A 20,311-nucleotide genomic window follows, 5' to 3' on the forward strand; every position below is an offset into this window, starting at 1 on the left:
TCTCAGACACACCTTTTCTCCCTCTGGTCTGACTGTTTTGTTGCATTTCCCCCCACTTTGTTTTGCATCATTGACACCTCTTTAACCCATCATCCCCTGTCCTCTACCCCATTTTCTCCTTTGTCTTCCTTGCCCTGACTCCCCCCTCTCTGTTAGCCCTTAAAAGCCTCTCCCTCCCAACGTGCCCCAGTTCTGACCAAGAGTTGTGGACCCGAAACGTTGACTCACTTTCCTTTCTCCATAGATGCTGCCTGACCTGCTGAGTGCTCCCAGCGACTTCCGCTTTTGAATTAAATAATCCTGTCTCATCGAAATTTAAGAGAAAAACTGCTTGTGTTTTGCAGTAAATCGTAGCCATGAGCAGCGACGCAGAAATGGCGATTTTTGGCCCAGCCGCCCCATTCTTAAGGAAATCAGAGAAGGAACGAATTGAAGCACAGAACCGACCTTTTGATGCTAAAAACTCCTGCTTCTGTCATGATCCCAAGGAAATGTTTGTTAAAGCTACAATCAAGAGCAGAGAGAGTGGCAAAGTCAACGTGGATACGATAGGTGGGAAGGTTCGTAAGTAATAAACATAAAACAATAGCATTTCCAATTTTAATAGAGCTACTTTAACTTCAGTGCTTTATCATTCTTTTGTATGAATCATATACTTTTTATTGCAGAGTGTAACGGTTAAAGATGATCAAATCTTCCCAATTAATCCTCCAAAATATGATAAAATTGAAGACATGGCCATGATGACTCACCTGAACGAAGCATCTGTGCTGTATAACCTCAAAGAGCGTTACTCAGCCTGGATGATCTATGTAAGTATGTGATTTCTGAGACAGATTTGCAAACATGATATGATTAATCTGTGTTATTCATGACGAATTAACTCATTTAATCTGTGCTCACAACTAGACCTACTCTGGGCTCTTCTGTGTCACCGTGAATCCCTACAAGTGGTTGCCAGTGTACAACCCCGAGGTAGTGAATGGTTACAGAGGAAAGAAACGTCAGGAAGCTCCTCCACATATCTTCTCCATCTCTGACAACGCCTATCAGTTCATGTTAACTGGTACACTTTACAACCCATTTATACATAGTTAAATTTAATGAATAATATCAATGAGCTGAGATTATAATCAATTGATCAATTGGTTTCTATATCAATACAACTATTGCACTAAACTGTTGTTTTCTTTATTTAACAGACCGTGAAAATCAGTCCATCCTGATCACGTAAGATTTCATATTTTGCAGAATATTTTGGGGACAATTTTACCTTCAGTTAGACTTTTTTAAATACTTTTTTTTTAAAACAAATCCTTTCTAGCGGAGAATCTGGTGCGGGGAAGACTGTGAACACCAAACGTGTCATCCAGTACTTTGCATCAATTGCAGTGACTGGCGACGCAAAGAAAAAAGAGGCGGCATCTGGAAAGATGAAGGTGAGAAAATGCAGGTAGATTTAAATTATTTGCCTTAATAATTAGAGGAAAGTACTTTTCTTATTAATAGCTTGAAATTTACCTGTTTAGGGAACGCTGGAAGATCAAATCATCCAGGCTAACCCATTGCTGGAAGCCTTTGGTAATGCCAAGACTGTGAGAAATGACAACTCGTCTCGCTTTGTAAGTATCTAAAAGTCTCAACATTTCTGGTTACTTCATCTTCAATATGTTTAATACAGTTAAGGTAATCATAATCAAACAAATCTTCTCCCGTACTGTGCATTATAAACTGAGAGTTAAATATATTTTCTTCATCTCTAAGGGCAAATTCATCAGAATTCATTTTGGAACCACAGGAAAACTGTCTTCCGCTGATATTGAAACCTGTAAGTTTATTTATGGAATTCTGTTCATTATTATTGTTAATTACACTGCCAATCTAACTTATTTTGTAAAAAAAATCATCAATGTAATTAACAGATCTGCTGGAAAAGTCCAGAGTAACTTTCCAGCTGAAAGCTGAACGAAGCTACCACATTTTCTATCAAATTATGTCCAACAAGAGGCCAGAACTTATAGGTAAGCAACTCTACTTCTCATGCTACATGTTTCATTCAATTCAATGTGTTTTTGCAAATTCTTCAGTCATTTATTATCTCCAAAACAGTAATTCAAGGAGCTAAATGGATCTCTAAGTTTTTAATTTTTTTTAATGGCGATCACTGCACAGTGTACGTGAACATACTTTTTACTTTCCTTAAAATCTGGGTAAGATCATAACTCTGCAATTAGGATTTATAATTACCTTGACTATTCCATTGTGTATTTGTGTAGGACTACAGTGGCTTACATTGGATCTTTCTAGAAAATGCTGAGGTTAAGTCTTCCAACCATTTCTCTAGTTACAAATGTCTTTGTTAACCTACATTTTATTGCAGAAAGCTGTTTCAACTACCAAACTAAATATTCTCAAGATGTATGTTACGAAAAGGAAAATTATTTGGAGCTCAGTGACAAACAATATTTCACACCTTTCTTTTCTATTTTAGATATGCTACTGATTACAACCAACCCTTATGACTTTCCGTTCGTTAGTCAGGGAGAAATTACTGTTACCAGTATTGATGATCAAGAAGAACTGATGGCTACTGATGTAAGTCTCATTTATATTCCAAACTACTGAATTACCTTTTCTAGTGATTCTCAATGCGACACTATTCAATTCTGCAGGAAGCCATTGATGTTCTGGGTTTCACTAGCGATGAGAAAGTGGGTATCTATAAACTCACTGGTGCAGTAATGCACAAAGGCAACCTGAAGTTCAAGCAGAAACAACGCGAGGAGCAAGCTGAGCCTGATGGAACTGAAGGTACTCTCATAACATGCTTATTGCAATACTTTGTCAATTTATTTTTGATCAGCCGGGTGTCTAATACATGACAGAACCCATCTGCACGCTTAAGAGTATCCAACTAGTTTAGGAAATTCCACATACGAATGCCACTGATGCATACAAATTTTCCTGCATGTGTAATGGAATGTGCATTCTCTCTCTCTCTCTCTTCCTGAAAAGTGCGATATGAAACGTATACATTTTGCATAAATATTCAGTAGTGGTCTAGATATAACAACATCGAGTACACAATATGCATACTCAGTGTAATTTAGCACCTGAAACTTTTTCACTAGGAATCCAAGACGACACCAAATGGATTAATAAGACCCTGACTCTGTAACAATACAAGTAGTGACCAATCTTGCTATTTGCTGACAAATATAAATGTTTTTCGTTTCAGTTGCTGACAAGTGTGCTTATCTGTTGGGCCTGAACTCAGCAGATTTGCTCAAAGCTTTGTGCTATCCAAGGGTAAAAGTTGGCAATGAGTTTGTGACCAAAGGTCAGACCGTCCAGCAGGTACTGTACAATGACGTATAGTATAGTTTTTTTTTGGTTGAAAATATATATTTATTTACAAATATAATATTTGGTGAAACAGAAATCCAAAACAATCACAATGTACACATCTTCTGTTACATTTTTCCCTTTCCCCCGTGACAAAAATATTCTGTTGTCTACGGGACATATAGTATAATATGGACTAACAGTAATATGCTTTTTGCAATCTTGTTGTTGTTGTTAGTAGAAATTAAACCGGCAATCACTCTTCACAGCACATACTGTTTGTTTCTTTTTCTTTAAGGTGACTAACTCAGTGGGAGCATTAGGTAAATCAATTTATGAGAAAATGTTCTTGTGGATGGTCATTCGTATCAACCAGCAACTGGACACAAAGCAGCCAAGGCAGCACTTCATTGGAGTTCTGGATATTGCTGGCTTTGAAATTTTTGATGTAAGTTTTGAACAGTTAATGTTTTCTAAGAAAACAATGTTATCCAATGCATCTCAGTTTAATATAGATTTTCTGTATCCCAGTACAACAGCTTGGAACAATTATGCATTAACTTCACCAATGAGAAACTGCAACAGTTCTTCAACCATCACATGTTTGTTCTGGAGCAAGAGGAATACAAGAAGGAAGGGATTGAGTGGGAATTCATTGACTTTGGGATGGATCTGGCTGCCTGCATTGAGCTTATTGAAAAAGTGAGTAAAACAAAATTAAATCAGTCACCAATATGATGTATTGTGTAAATGGATTATGTCAAGGATCATCACAGTATAATAACATAAGCTCTGTGTTAAAAGCCCTTGGGTATCTTCTCCATCCTGGAAGAGGAATGTATGTTCCCGAAAGCCTCAGACGTATCCTTCAAGAACAAGCTGTATGACCAGCATCTTGGCAAATCAAACAACTTCCTAAAGCCCAAGCCTGTCAAAGGAAAGCCTGAAGCTCACTTCTCCCTGGGTCATTATGCCGGCACTGTGGACTACAACATCACTGGTTGGTTGGAGAAAAACAAGGACCCACTGAATGAAACTGTAATTGGGCTGTACCAGAAATCTTCAATGAAGATATTGGCCAGTCTCTATAGCACTTTTGGTGCTGCTGAAGGTAATGTATGTTTGTTATTTCCAAAACACTCTTTCAAGGTTAATATGTATATTTACTCCCACAAAGCTGGAACTATGTACCTAAAGATATATTTTTTCATTTTATTGTTTTAAGAGGGTGGAGCCAAGAAAGGTGGCAAGAAGAAAGGATCTTCTTTCCAAACTGTCTCTGCACTCTTTAGGGTATGCATTTTACAATCTAGAAGTGTCTTGCACAGAACTGAAATATTTTAGATATTTCCAATGGTTTACATTATAAAATTTAAATTCAAAGAAAACCGAAATCCATACTAACAAGAATAATAAGAATTTGACTTTTAATCAATATTTTCCCTTTTTTCCATAAACATTATACACAGGAAAACCTGAACAAGCTGATGACCAATCTGAGAACCACTCATCCACATTTTGTGCGTTGTTTAATTCCAAATGAAACAAAAACTCCAGGTAATCATTTGCTGCTGCTTTGTTCAACATTGGACAAAATATTCTGCTGTTTAAAGCATTGCTTATAAGTAAATATTTTCTTTTTAGGTGAGATGGATCACCACCTTGTTATTCACCAACTGAGGTGTAATGGTGTGCTTGAAGGTATTAGAATTTGCAGAAAGGGATTCCCGAGCAGAGTCTTGTATGCTGACTTCAAACAAAGGTAAACACTTTGCTTGGATATTAATTGGTAGGATTTTAGGTCACTTTTTTGCTGTATTCCTTTCAATAGGTTTATTGTCTAAATTTAAATAATGCTATTAGACTCTTCATTAAAATACATCCAACTTATTTCATAGATATAAAATTTTGAATCCAAATGCTATCCCAGAAGGCCAATTCATAGACAGCAAGAAGGCATCTGAGAAGCTGCTCGGTTCGATTGATGTTGATCATACACAGTATAAGTTTGGGCATACTAAGGTAAGGGTTTAAATCTTTAATGTGTTATGTAATATTAAGCAATTTTTCATCAGATATCTGCCGAAATTATCCATTATTTTATGCAGGTGTTCTTCAAAGCTGGTCTCTTGGGTACACTTGAAGAGATGAGAGATGATCGACTGGCTTTAATCATTACCCGTATACAAGCCAGGTGTTGTGGATTTTTAATGAGAGTAGAATTTCAGAGGATGATGGAAAGAAGGTACAACAGAATATCCGCATGCTTCGAGCAATTTTAATTAGAATGCTGTACCAATAAAATATTTTTCACTAATGTCATTGATTGGATTGTTCAGGGAGTCTATCTTCACCATCCAGTACAATGTCCGTTCATTCATGAATGTCAAACATTGGCCATGGATGTTACTGTACTTCAAGATCAAACCTCTGTTGAAGAGTGCAGAAACTGAAAAAGAAATGGCAAATATGAAAGAAGAATTTCAAAAGATGAAGGAAGCACTTGCTAAATCTGAAGCACAAAGGAAGCAATTGGAGGAAAAAATGGTCAGCTTGCTTCAAGAGAAAAATGACCTTCAACTTCAAGTACAATCAGTACGTACCACAAACAATGTGTTCATTTATTATTATTATTTATATTCTATTTTATTATGGTTGTGATACAATGACAAATGCACTCAGTAGAATTGTATGTCAGATGCTCTTAAATATTTCAACTTATTTTTATTCAAGTTTTTAAAGACTGAAGATGATACTCAGCCGCAAACCAAAATGCTTTCATCATTCCCTCAAGTGGTTTCATTATATTGTCAAAAATACATAAATTCTGTATCACCACAAAATTGCACAGATTCTATGCCAGCACCCCTATTATCATTGGCCAAGGGGCCAAAATTATTGTTATACGTCAATTATATTACAAAGAAAGATAAAATGATCATTGCACAGACATATGTAAACATTTATATTGGTCCTGTGCTTCTACTGCAGTGTTGTAAGTTTGTTGTGTTAGATTTAAGACCCATATGATTCACGGGATCAGCAACAATTTTATAATAGTTTAGTTTAGGAAACAAATATTTTGGGTAATGTGCAGACCACAGATCAATAAAATGGACATGATATGATTTAAGAGCACACAGCAAACTTATGTCAACTCTGAACAGTATCAAACTCATCGACCTAGTGAGCAAATAATATGCCCTTAACATCTGGAACCCCCTCAACCCCTTCTTTCCACTCAACATCCACCTGACCATTGCACTCTGAGACCTTCGATGTGAAGGACATGATATAATGCTAATTGTTGTCGTTTTAGTAACAAAATCACTCACAACTGTTAAAAAATCACCAAGTCAATATTTCTGGGAAAACACCTGTTCCTAATTTGCTTTAAGGAATCAGAAGGTCTGGCTGACGCAGAGGAAAGATGCGACCAACTGATCAAAAACAAAATTCAGCTGGAAGCAAAAGTCAAAGAACTCAATGAAAGAGCAGAAGATGAAGAGGAACTAAATGCAGAGCTGACGGCCAAGAAAAGAAAACTTGAAGATGAATGTTCAGAACTAAAGAAGGATATTGATGACTTAGAGCTTACATTGGCCAAGGTTGAAAAGGAGAAACATGCCACAGAAAACAAGGTATTCATTCATTGTTCTTACCCGAATAACGTTCAGCACATAATCCATGTTCTTTTAATGGACATCAACTCATTTCAATCATTCCTTTTCTCAAATAAAGGTTAAGAATCTCACAGAGGAAATGGCTACCCTTGATGAAACTATTGCTAAGTTAACAAAGGAGAAGAAAGCATTACAAGAAGCCCACCAGCAGACACTTGATGATCTCCAGGCTGAGGAAGATAAAGTCAATACTCTGACCAAAACCAAAACCAAACTGGAGCAGCAAGTTGATGATGTGAGTTGTCACAAAACCAAGACTTGAACACAAAACGTGAATTCTGCCATTTTATTATTCAAAGGCTTGTTCCTGTCTTGCAGCTGGAGGGATCTTTGGAGCAAGAGAAAAAACTTCGTATGGACTTGGAAAGGGCAAAGAGAAAGCTTGAAGGTGATCTGAAACTGTCACAGGAATCCATAATGGATCTGGAAAATGACAAACAGCAAGTTGATGAGAAACTGAAGAAGTAAGACACTGAATTACTGTATAGAAAAGACTAAATGAATCACATTTGATTTGCTATGGTTTTATTTGACATTGCATTTGCTTTACTTGAATTACAGGAAGGAATTTGAAATCAGCCAACTTCTCAGTAAGATCGAAGATGAGCAGGCTCTTGGCTCTCAATTACAAAAGAAAATCAAGGAATTACAAGTACGGTTATAATCAATTATTGTTTTCATAGATTTGGTTATTTATTAAAAAAACTTTTAAAAAACTCAATTTACATTCTTGTGTCTTTCAGGCTCGTATTGAAGAACTGGAGGAGGAAATTGAAGCTGAACGTGCAGCTCGTGCTAAGGCAGAGAAGCAGAGGGCTGACTATTGTCGTGAACTGGAGGAAATCAGTGAAAGGCTTGAAGAAGCCGGTGGTGCAACTGCCGCACAGATTGAGATGAACAAGAAACGGGAAGCAGAATTCCAGAAAATGCGCCGTGATCTGGAAGAAGCCACACTGCAGCATGAAGCCACAGCTGCTGCTCTTCGTAAGAAGCAGGCCGATAGTGTGGCAGAACTTGGAGAACAGATCGACAACCTCCAGCGTGTGAAACAGAAGCTGGAAAAGGAAAAGAGCGAGCTGAAGATGGAAATCGATGATCTGGCCAGCAACATGGAATCAGTATCCAAATCTAAGGTACGGTAGAAGTTGATGCATTATATAACAACAAGGACAAGATTAGATCTGTATAGCGCCTTTCACGTCGGGAGGACATCGCAAGGCGCTGAACAGTACATTCCTCACAATCTACACGTGGAACTTCAAATATTATAATTGTCCACGACAGGCAAATTTTGAAAAGACAGCCCGAACCCTTGAAGACCAGTTGTCTGAAGTAAGCACTAAAGCAGAAGAGAACATCCGTCTCGTTAATGACCTAACGTCACAGAAAGCCCGATTCCAGACTGAAAGTGGTAATTATGAAAAAATTATTTGAAGTCTTACTGTGGGTTGTAAAGTTGAGGAGGGAGACGGAAAGGTGCATAGTCGGACAGGTTGATGCTCTTAATGAGAAGACGGTACAGTTGGTATTCTGCAAGAATAAGACCAAATGGCTCAAAAATTCTCTTTCGTCCAAATCTTTCTCATGACAGATTTTTGAAAATATTGACAAATGGTTCTAGGAATTAAGCAATCTTGATTTGCCTTAAACATCGCCTTAAGCATTCTTTGATTGTGCGGATACATTACTGCCTGTCTTTTACTGACGCGTTAGACTGTCTTTTCTGATTAGGTGAATTTAGTCGCCAAATAGAAGAAAAGGATGCCTTGATCTCCCAGTTGACGAGAGCGAAACAGGCATTTACACAACAGATTGAAGAGCTTAAGAGACAACTGGAGGAGGAAACAAAGGTAATATATATTTGATTATAAAAATGGTTTGACTTCAGGTATGGTTCCAGAACCACACACTGTGACCTCCAAAGACTTGATGCTAAATGATTCCATGTCACAGAAAAATAGGTATCAAAGACAAAATATATTAAATAGATGATTCATTTCTTCCTGGACTCCAACTCCTCTCTCTTACATTTCTGATAAGGTACCGGCTTCAGCTTTGTTCTTCTTAATAATACCATGCTCTTAAATATTTTTTAAAGGCAAAAAATGCACTGGCTCACGGCCTGCAATCTGCTCGCCACGATTGTGATTTACTCCGTGAGCAATATGAGGAGGAACAGGAGGCAAAGACAGAGCTTCAGCGTGGCATGTCCAAGGCCAACAGTGAGGTTGCTCAGTGGAGAACAAAGTACGAGACTGATGCAATCCAGCGCACTGAGGAGCTTGAAGAGGCCAAGTAGGTTCAACTGAGTTTTATTTTAAAATATTTTACTTGTTAGGTGTCACTTTTCAGTATTTCATTTGTCATTCTTTCATTCCAGGAAGAAGCTTGCCCAGCGACTCCAGGATGCTGAGGACCACATTGAGGCAGTGAACTCCAAATGTGCTTCACTGGAAAAGACCAAACAAAGACTTCAGGGTGAAGTTGAGGATCTGATGATTGATGTTGAAAGAGCCAACTCTGCTGCAGCAGCTTTGGATAAGAAACAGAGGAACTTTGATAAGGTAAAAAAAACCTTCTCACAGAAAATGAAACTGCATTTTTTGAATGTTGATTTGTTAGATATTTTTCTTCTACATATATTTTTGCCTCTGCAGATTTTGGCAGAATGGAAACAAAAATATGAGGAAAGCCAAGCTGAACTGGAAGCATCACTGAAAGAATGTCGTTCTCTGAGTACTGAACTCTTCAAGATGAAGAACGCTTATGAAGAATCTTTGGACCACCTTGAAACTCTGAAACGAGAGAACAAAAATCTTCAGCGTGAGTGCCAACAATGAATAATTTCTTTAATAGCAAACATGCTATTGATTGTATTGTATGTCGATAGACTTAATATAATGAAATATTCTTCAAACAGAGGAGATCACAGATCTGACTGAGCAGATTGGTGAGAATGGCAAGACTATCCATGAGTTGGAGAAGATAAAGAAGCAGACTGAGCAAGAAAAGTGTGAGTTGCAGAGTGCACTGGAGGAGGCCGAGGTTAGAAAACAATTTTATAAACTTTTCATTATAAAATGCTATCTCCTGAAATGCACTTGTTACTTTCTGGATGTTTTGACATTTGCAGCTGTGCAATACTGTGAAACGATACGAATTATATCTCTGGAAAATTTATGTTGAAAACAATCAAACTCAAAGACAAATGTTAGATTCAGAATGAGAAATTTCTTATTACAAAGGGACCTCACCTTGTAGACTATCATCCTAACTATCTTTTTATTTGGAAACCACATTAATCTGTAATATATATTTTAAAGGCATCCTTGGAACATGAAGAGAGCAAAATTCTGCGCATCCAACTTGAGCTGAACCAGGTTAAATCAGAGGTTGACAGAAAGATTGCAGAGAAAGATGAAGAGATTGACCAGATGAAGAGGAACCACCAGAGAGTTTTGGAGGCCATGCAGAGTTCACTGGAAGCTGAGATCAGGAGCAGAAATGATGCCCTGAGGATCAAGAAGAAGATGGAGGGAGATCTGAATGAAATGGAGGTTCAGCTGAGCCATGCAAACCGCCAGGCATCAGAAGCTCAAAAACATCTTAGAAACGTACAGGGTCAACTGAAGGTATGTGGTATTTCAGTGCTTTTCCAAAGTAGAACATAGAATGATGGTGAACATGAACAAAACAACAGCACAACAAGATTACATTTGTATGGCACCTTTCATGTCGGGAGGACATCCCAATATCTGTAATATTTTTGGTGCTATTACCCAAATGTTCTAGGATTTCTAATTGAAATTGAATGCAATAAGCACATAATCAACCAACTACAAATCATCTTCATAGATTTCTAGTCTGCATTGGCTTCTGATCATCTCTATAAAACAATCTCAAATGAAAATTTCAAATGATGAAAGCAAATTAATTCTCAAATTCTAAGTGAGGCCCAAATGCTATGCTAAACATCCACTGAAATCCCGAAAGTTTTCATATTTTAAAAACAAATGTATTTGATGCACACATGTACTATTTTTTGCAAATCTCTTGATCTAAAGGATGCACAAATACATCTGGATGATGCATTGAGATCGCAAGAGGACCTGAAAGAGCAGTTGTCCATGGTTGAACGCAGGAACAGCCTACAACAGGCTGAAATTGAAGAAATGAGATCAGCCTTTGAACAAACAGAGAGAGCTCGCAAAATTGCTGAACAAGAACTCATGGATACCATGGAACGTGTGCAACTTCTGCACTCTCAAGTACCGTATACTAACCAACATAAATTACTTTTCTCTAAAATACAAAAGGATTTAGTATTTTGTTAATCATGCAAACATAACCAACCAGAATTCATTTCACAGAACACATCCCTAATAAACACGAAGAAGAAGATGGAAACCGATATTAGCCAACTTCAATCTGAGGTTGAAGAAGCTGTTCAAGAATCGAGAAATGCAGAAGAAAAGGCTAAAAAAGCAATCATGGATGTAAGTTTGTTTGTTGAAATCATCTCTTTGAACATAATTTGCAGGTGGACGATAAATGTGACTGTACCTCTTCTGTTATGTTGTGATAAGTAGCACAGACGTGAATGGCTCAATGGCCACTACCTGTACTGAAAATGGCAATGTTCTTTAAGGCTGCCATGATGGCAGAAGAGTTGAAGAAGGAACAAGACACCAGTGCTCATCTTGAGAGAATGAAGAAGAACCTGGATCAGACCGTGAAGGATCTGCAAGTCCGCCTGGATGAAGCTGAACAGTTAGCAATGAAAGGTGGAAAGAAGCAGCTTCAGAAACTGGAGGCCAGGGTATGAGTTTCAGTAACTGCTACAGGGCGACTATAGTGAATGGTTGACTTTGTCAAAAGGACTGAAAGTGCTTAGAGCACTAAACGATGTCCACTTAGCAATATCTGTAATGCACCAACAATTAGTCAGAATATAATACTCTATTACACGTCATCAATTAAGCGTCAAAACTAACCAACTTCCCCTTTCTCGTTAGGAGTGACTGAATGTATGTTTGTTCATTTTTAAAAATACTCTCTCAATATTGCAATGCTTCATTAAGTACGAGAATAACAGCTTCACAATCACAGTAACTGTTCTCAGTAGTGGGATGGTCTCTAATACTAGATTTCCTAATAAATATGAGAAACGTCCAATTTGAAACCCTTTAGGTACGTGAGCTTGAGAATGAACTTGAAGGTGAACAAAGGCGCTCTAATGAAGCAATTAAAGGGGTTCGCAAATTTGAAAGAAGAGTGAAGGAGCTCACTTACCAGGTAAGGTTATACCATCAGCTACACATTGGCAAACTCTGAAACTCTCAATATTTAATGGTTTCTTGGGAAGTTATCATAAAGGAGCTGTAACACTATCGTTGTAGACTGAGGAAGATAGGAAGAATAACCTGAGGCTCCAGGATCTGGTCGACAAGCTGCAACTGAAAGTTAAAGCCTACAAGAGACAATCTGAGGAAGCTGTAAGTTTAACCAAATACATTTTTTTTCAGGGGTGGGAAGGGGCATGAAATATACAACACGCCTAATGTTTTAATATTACACCTGCTATACCAGTGTTACATGTACCAAATTATGCATGTAAATTCTTCTACTGAATGTCAAACTTATATAGAATATAAACTCTCGAATGGGACTTGGGCAGATGTCCGACTTAGGCAATTGTACGGCTTATGATTGATACAGATCAGACGTATGTGTGTTTCACTGTATTTAACCGTTACATGATAACAAATCATTATTGATGACTTTCTTTATTCTGAAACAATTCGCTTTAGGAGGAACAAGCCAATGTTCACCTCTCCAAATTTAGAAAGGTGCAGCATGAGCTGCAGGAGGCGGAGGAACGTGCAGATATTGCTGAATCCCAGGTTAACAAACTCAGGGCGAGAAGCCGAGAGGTTGGCAAGGTAAGCGCTGTGATTTAACTTTATAGCTATTCACGTTCATTTTTTTTATCCAATAGGTTTGCCACGAGGTTTTTTTTTGAACAATAAAGAAAATAATTAAAATAAATAATAACCCTTACATTTGGTATAACGCCTTTCACGTTGGGAAGATATCTCAAAGCGCTTCACGTAGATTAAATTAAAATGTAGTGACTGTGTTTTGTAGGCCAATTAGTAGCACCAGTAAGATGTATTTTGATATAATTTGAATACTGTAAATGAAATTTCTCCGCGCCGCCCCAGTACGATTCCCCAGTATGTTTTTCTTGCCTTTAAAAAAAGATATTATAGTTGACAAGTTTCAATATCTCCGCTGAACGGCAAAGTACGAGACCAGAACAGTCCAGCAAACCGATATTTGCATTTAGACCTTTACGCTGTACGCATCGCCGTTTTACTTTTGAAGATTTGGGTTTTCCGCCCAAAGAGCAACAAAAATTAAACGTTATATGTTGTTTGTTGAGGAAATTGGTTGCAAGTGGAACCGACGAACAGTGACCACCAGGTGGCGCACTGCATTCCCCATAATGGGAAACACCTGCATTTTGTGAAGCATAAAATCATCCAATGATAAATATATATATATAGTAAAAATAATGAAACAAATACTCTTGAAAGAATTCCAAAGGCTAAATTAGTTGCAGCACACGGACTATGTGCACGAAACATGAAAGCGAATCTCTCCCGATTCAGCTCAATTCACTGATTTCGATCATGACTTTGTGCCTCACTTGCAATGGTCTCATGACCTGTTGCAGTGATTGTAACACTGTTTTTGTTGGTTTTGCAGAAAGGAATGGAAGAGGAATAAGTACCTTGAAAAGGAACTGATCGGTGACTGGCAGGAATCCCCAAAATGTGAATTTCCTTGCCACTCAGCCGTCTGCTTCAATTAGTTGTAGAAAATAAAGTATGTAGTTGTCAGGGAACGTGCAGCATTTTATTTTATTTTATTTATTGTTTAGTGCATACTGGGTATATATATATTTGTGTGTTCTTCCTCAAAGGCAAATGTTTCACTTCATAAGTGAACATAAGAACATTTAGTGCGCCACCTTCTGCTCACGAATTGATTCCACTCACAACCAATTTTCTGTAACACAGAAACTGTGCCTTTTCAACAACACTTTCCAAAGAAAGTACTAAGTGATTAGTGAAGCAGCAGAAATGATGTACCTTATAGAGCCACTGGAAACCTTCATTTATGTCAAATAATGAAAAAAACAACTGGAGTAAATATTACAATAGAAATCATAATAATAATCCTTGCATTTGACTTAGCGCTTTTCACGTCTTCTCGACGTCTCAAAGCGCTTCACAGAATAGACTGTAAAGTGAATTGACTGTACATTTGTGGGCGAAATGCCACAATTTATGCGTCCCACAAACAGTCGTGGATTGAAATGACCAATTCATATTTTTTTGAGGGATTATTTTATTTTATCTTATCATGAAGCTCAAGGGAATATAGAAGCTATTTTTGGGCTGAAACAATATATGAATATAGAAGAATTCAGGACATATGTAGCAAGATGTAGCTCTACCCACACAAATAGCAATAAAAATTAAGTGGCCGGTGTGTGGAGGAAATTGGTTGCAGGTGGAACCAACTAACAGTGGCCACCAGGCGGCACTTTAATTCCTAGACAGTAATAATAGGATTTTACGAAGAAAGTCAATGCACAAAACTGTGCAACAACAATAACAACAACAAAATTACATTTATAGCGCACCTTTCACACAGGCACTTATGGAAAAGTATTAAGAACTTTTGACATGACGAGTGGCATTCCGAAGAACATGAGTGATTTATAGTAGAAACGATACAATAACATTTACATTTATACAGCGCCTTTCATGTCAGTTTCAAAGCATTTAACGCTGCGGGTGGGGGCGGAAGCCAAGGAGCGGAGAGTGGAAGATGTTCAAAACTGCAGTCAAAGAGATAGGTCTTGAGACAGACCGTGCAGGAGGCAGAGCTCAACAAGAACACAGAACTGCCTTTTGTGCTGTATTCCATAGTCGAAAGGCACTCATGAGGGACTTTAATGCGAGTTCTTAGTAAATAAGAGCTTGCGTGTGCTAATTATGTAAATGTCTTAAGAGCGAAGTTCTTGTGAATCGTAACATCGTGAATTTATTTAGAAAATCCTAACATGATTAGGCAGAGTCAACATGGCTTTACGAAAGGGAAATCATGTTTAACAAATCTTATAGAGTTTTTTGAGGATGTAACTAGCAGGTTAGAGAGGGGGGAACCAGTAGATGCGGTGTATTTGGATTTCCAGAAGGCATTCGACAAGGTGCCCCTGTTTCATAAGATTAGAGCCCATGGAATTAAAGGCAATATATTAGCATGGATTGGAGAGTGGGTAACAGGAAGAAAACAGAGAGTAGGGATAAACGGGACCTTCTCAGATTGGCAGGATGTGACTAGTGGAGTGCCACAAGGATCAGTGCTTGGGCCTCAATTATTTACAGTTTATATTAATGATTTAGATGAGGAAATAGAACTTAACATATCTAAATTCGCGGACGATACGAAGATAGGTGGGAGAGTAAGCTGGGAGGATGACACAGGAAGAATGCAAAGGGATATAGACAGGCGAGGGGAGTGGGCAAGAAGGTGGCAGATGGAGAATAACATGGGGAAGTGTGAAGTTATTCACCTGGGTAGTAAAAATAGAAAGCGGATTATTTTCTAGAGGGGGAGAGAGCGGGTAGTGTTAGTGTTCAGAGGGATTTGGGTGTCCTTGTACACCAGTCACAAAAAGTTAGTTTGCAGGTACAGGAAGTGACTAGGATGGCTAATGCCATGTTGGCGTTCAATGCAAAAGGATTAGAGTACAAGAGTAGGGAGGTCTTGCTGCGGCTGTATAAGGCCTTGGTGAGACCGAACCTAGAGTATTGTGTGCAGTTTTGGTCTCCTTATTTAAGAAAGGACATACTCGCCTTAGAGGGGGTGCAGCGTAGATTCACTAGGTTGGTTCTTGGGATGAGGGGTTGACCTATAAGGACAGGTTGAATAAACTAGGCCTATATTCTCTAGAATATACAAGAATTAGAGGTGATCTTACAGAAACCTATAAGATTCTTAATGGTCTTGACAGGGGAGATGCCATGAGATTGTTTCCCCTGGTTGGAGAATCCAAAACTAGGGGGTCACAGTCTCAAGATTAAGGGTCAGCCTTTTCGAACTGAGTTGAGGAAACATTTCTTCACTCAAAGGGTAGTGAATTTGTGGAATTCTCTACCCCAGAGGCTGTGGATGCTCAGTCCTTGGACATATTCAAGACTGAGGTTGATGGATTTCTGAAGGATAGAGGGATTAAGGGATATGGGGATAGGGCGGGTGAATGGAATTAGGTTAGAAGATCAACCATGATCTTATTAAATGGCGGGGCAGGCTCGAGGGGCTGAATGGCCTATTTCTGCTCCTACGTCTTATGGTCTTATGGTAACCAAATATCATAAAAATAAGAATGACCCATCATAAGAATGATCTAATTCATTATCCATGAAACATTAGATTACCTCCCTGACTGCACCATAAAACATAAAATTGGAGTAAAATAAAATATAAAAATCCTCAAACATTAAACTTGCCCCGATGAGCCAGGCTGGCTGGGATATCAGCAGCAGTGCTGCGGACCTGTCTGCCTCAGGAACTGGATTGCAAAGCTGCACAGAGGGTTGACTCGATTCAGACATTCCATTGCCAAACATGTTACCTTGGAGTCTGTTCAGCCACACACTGGACTTTCTCAACACCAGCTGCTAAATCCAGGTACTCATGTGAGGGTCTTTGGAAAATTGACGTGCCTGCTGTGAAACTGACTCAGCAACAGGTCAAGCCAGAACCCTCCCTCCCTCCCGGCATGCACTTCCCATGTTTTCCACAATTCCAACTCACTGCTTGATCCTAGACTATTGGAGGTATGGAAACACAGCTGAATGGATGCTAACACCTTCTGTTAAAAGCAGGATCAGTTAAAAATTCTGCCAGGTACTTTGTTAAAATATTAAAATGATTACAAATATATGGTTCATATATGGTTCAGGAAGCTTCAATGGCTTAGAGGGGTAAATACACTGAATGGCACAAGGCTGATCCATATGGGCAAGAGGATCATTGGTTCAGTCTCTGGTCTGTGACGTTAGCTGATCCCAGCAAGTGAGGCTCCTTAAATTGGCCTCAGTGTTTGAGCTATGGAGAGGAAAGCAATCAGCCAGGATGGTACACTTGATCACTGTTCTGTGATCCTTTCTTGAAAAACACTTATCTCTCAGTGAAAACAAAGATATGCTGTAGCCATGTGGTTTAATTTTAATTTTCTTAACTTCCTGAAAATGGTTTCTTTGGAGGGACTACAAATAAAATGTTACTATATTTTCATTGAGACAGTTGTCATCATAATATTGTAAAACATTTGTATATTAGTTAGCTTTGAAATCTAAATCTAAATGACTATGGATTGTTATCTTGGGAATTTTGGAATTCCAAAACACGGTAGAGGAATTTGTTACCCGGGCAAGAGTAGTTTAATACATTCAATGTTTTTGATCTGGACAACTCAGATGGGAATAGAACTGCTTGATCAAGCACAGCAGGAACTTGCTGAGTATTTGCTTTGTAACTGATCTAAATATGATTTGCTGCTAAGCCACTGGTGCATTATATCTAACTGTTGCTTTGGCTGATAATCTAGAAAAGGGCCCTATGGTTTTACACTTTATGGAAACACATTAAGAGGCAAAGACTCAACTTAAAATACCAAGCTCCTGAACATTGTACCATAAAATACCTACTTTAAGTTTCTCGCTGCTCTGCCTATCACTATTTTCTGATTGGTTTATTGCTTGTAATGTAATCTAGCATTGGCAATGTTTTCTACATTGAATTAGACAGTATTTGAATCGATTGTAACACTATTCGACTATTAATCATATTAGTCATTAATCATATATTGTTCCATGTAGACTGATTGGAAATATAACACAGATTCTGACTATTATTGAAAATATACATTCTACTATCTGCAGCTAATATATAAACAGTTTATGTTCTGAATGATTCCCGAGAAAAATACTAAAATAGTTACGACACATGATCCGTTTTAGAAATATTTTGAATTTGATATTATCCTCTTGCCAGTGGTATTCTTCTAGATCAATTTTCATTGACGTCTTAAAGCTGCTGAAGACGTCCTGTCAACATCTGTCAGAATGTCACTCCAAATTTGTGAATTCTTCTAATGACTATACCAACTGCAGCAGTAATCAACACCATTGGTGGCCAATGTGGTTGGTCCATTACTTTGCAATCAGTTTAAGATATACACTGAAATAATCATTTTTCTATGATCTGTTCAACTTTTACCATTATTTTACCTTGGAATTGCTCCTCCCAATATTAGACATGCTAACTTATTACATTTTTTTAAAAAATCCTCAAATATTCTTCCCTGTTTACGGCCACTATGCTGTGCACTATTTTTTTCACCAGATGGGCATCAGGTAACCGATTGCCCAAGCCATCTGGTAATAACTCTTTGTAATTGGCTACTTCGAGGTGTCATAGAGAGGCCTAGTTGATTTCCCTTGCGTGAGGAACGTATTTTGTTTATACTCAGTTCCGCTCTTTTACCAGCCATTTGAACTTGGTGTCTGCCAAGATAACTAACGTAGCATGGGAAGAACCACAGGTTGAACCTGTGTCCTTTTACTTCCTGTTTCTGAGTCATTCTACAAGATGTAAAAAGCATTTCTACATTATTTACTTTATGAATATTATTATGTTCCTCCAGATGGAAATGTCAGGACTAAAGAATGGAGTAAATTCTACCTTGGCTGCCCGCTGTGAGCAGCAATGCAGATATTGGTTGGTTGATACTTGAATTTCAGAAAGATTGTTCTAATTTATTTGATCATTCCTTCTCACAGAACTGTTTTTTGATAAAATAATAGCAATAAGGTAAGGATTATTGCCTTAAATATTTATGTGTAGGCTCTTGTATTCGTTATAGCATGTGAAACATTAATGGTTGTCAAATTGGAATGAGTGCTATTCTAAAGCCACGTGGAAGTTGAGTGCAGCCATTAGGTGTGAACTTGTATAAATAGGTTTGAAGATGTACTGAATTCTTAATTGTAGATTTAAATTGTAAATAAATCTTTATTTCTGCTTTTAAGAAATATTTTGCTGTTGTGATAAATATGTAATTCAAATAAGCTTTAGCCTATATCCCAAAGTACTGTTATTTCACTTTGTTTCAACAATCAAACTAAAATAATAATTATTATTAAAATATTCATAAAACTTGATTCTGGTGAGAGTGTCTGCAGAAATAATTCGGGGCAGTCACTGTACTTTATAAATTGTCAAAAAAATATCTTTTAGCAAATATTTATACGGTAATGAAATTTAGTTTGGAATTGCAGAAAGCAGTAAAACAACATTCTTTCCTAAAAGGTATGCAAAAAGTAAATTGTTACTCTTGTTATTCAAAGGATCATAAGGCAAGATGATGATCGAGGAGGCATACTTTGAGGAGTATAAAAGGAAAAAGTGCTACTATTCATTATGACTGTTTTTCAACAGTGATACTTGGCCAACTTCACAGACATTTCAGCAAGGATCTTGGACTAATGTATGACTAATTTTTGGACTGAATGTAGTTTGCAGTATCAAACAAAACGTATTCCATGGCATTAAAATCTACATTGTAAGTAATAGATTACAAAGTGACATCTCTATTGATTATTTGGACCCAATCATACAAGGAACTAACGTAAGTACAAGGTAAAGCACAGGTCCACATGGTCAGTCCCTCTATTTTTAAGCAGCTCTTCCCTACCTCTGGAGGTGTGATTGTCACCATGCCTCCATATCTAAATGTCATTAAATGTCATGTCTCTAATACAGCCCTTTAGAACCCTTTTCTAGTATTTCATTCGCTGTTAATGACACGCAACTGCCTGTTTCTAGTTCCTGATTCGTGCTTGTCTTTGATTAGTTCCGACTCAGTTTTTGTAATGACTATGGAATGCCTTAATTAAGATTTTAATAAAAATTTAATTTATGACTCATCCAAAATGTGCACGATCTTTAGTGTTAGCACAATAACATAATAATGCTTACATTCGATATAGTGCCTCATCACATCATCTTAATATCAAAAATGCAAGTATTATTATTATTATCTTAATATTCTTAAGGCTAAAGCAATGGAACATTTCAGATGTAAGAGGCCAATTAGCAATATTCCACTTCCAATGAGGCATATCTTTCAAAGTACTAAC

The 20,311-nt window shown here is 37.7% G+C and overlaps 1 protein-coding gene across 1 annotated transcript; it reads left to right on the plus strand.

Moving 5' to 3' along the window:
* Window positions 1-356: 356 nt before the first annotated feature.
* On the plus strand, window positions 357-19,749 carry LOC103175751 (myosin-4-like). The gene is made up of 40 exons (XM_042342336.1): window positions 357-560; window positions 669-812; window positions 910-1,066; window positions 1,203-1,230; window positions 1,325-1,439; window positions 1,530-1,622; window positions 1,765-1,828; window positions 1,923-2,021; window positions 2,492-2,595; window positions 2,673-2,811; window positions 3,239-3,357; window positions 3,644-3,793; window positions 3,877-4,047; window positions 4,150-4,456; window positions 4,571-4,638; window positions 4,815-4,902; window positions 4,990-5,107; window positions 5,244-5,367; window positions 5,454-5,590; window positions 5,685-5,940; window positions 6,744-6,986; window positions 7,087-7,263; window positions 7,347-7,492; window positions 7,590-7,680; window positions 7,772-8,161; window positions 8,313-8,439; window positions 8,760-8,878; window positions 9,127-9,323; window positions 9,409-9,592; window positions 9,686-9,851; window positions 9,949-10,073; window positions 10,352-10,660; window positions 11,093-11,296; window positions 11,399-11,524; window positions 11,677-11,847; window positions 12,219-12,323; window positions 12,428-12,523; window positions 12,839-12,970; window positions 18,817-18,890; window positions 19,520-19,749. The coding sequence occupies exons 1-40, from the start codon at window positions 357-359 to the stop codon at window positions 19,557-19,559; spliced, it is 5,907 nt and encodes a 1,968-aa protein (XP_042198270.1). The 3' UTR covers window positions 19,560-19,749.
* Window positions 19,750-20,311: the final 562 nt, after the last annotated feature.

The sequence above is a fragment of the Callorhinchus milii genome, unplaced genomic scaffold (assembly GCF_018977255.1).
Source record: "Callorhinchus milii isolate IMCB2004 unplaced genomic scaffold, IMCB_Cmil_1.0 Scaffold20, whole genome shotgun sequence".
Classification (NCBI taxonomy): domain Eukaryota; kingdom Metazoa; phylum Chordata; class Chondrichthyes; order Chimaeriformes; family Callorhinchidae; genus Callorhinchus; species Callorhinchus milii.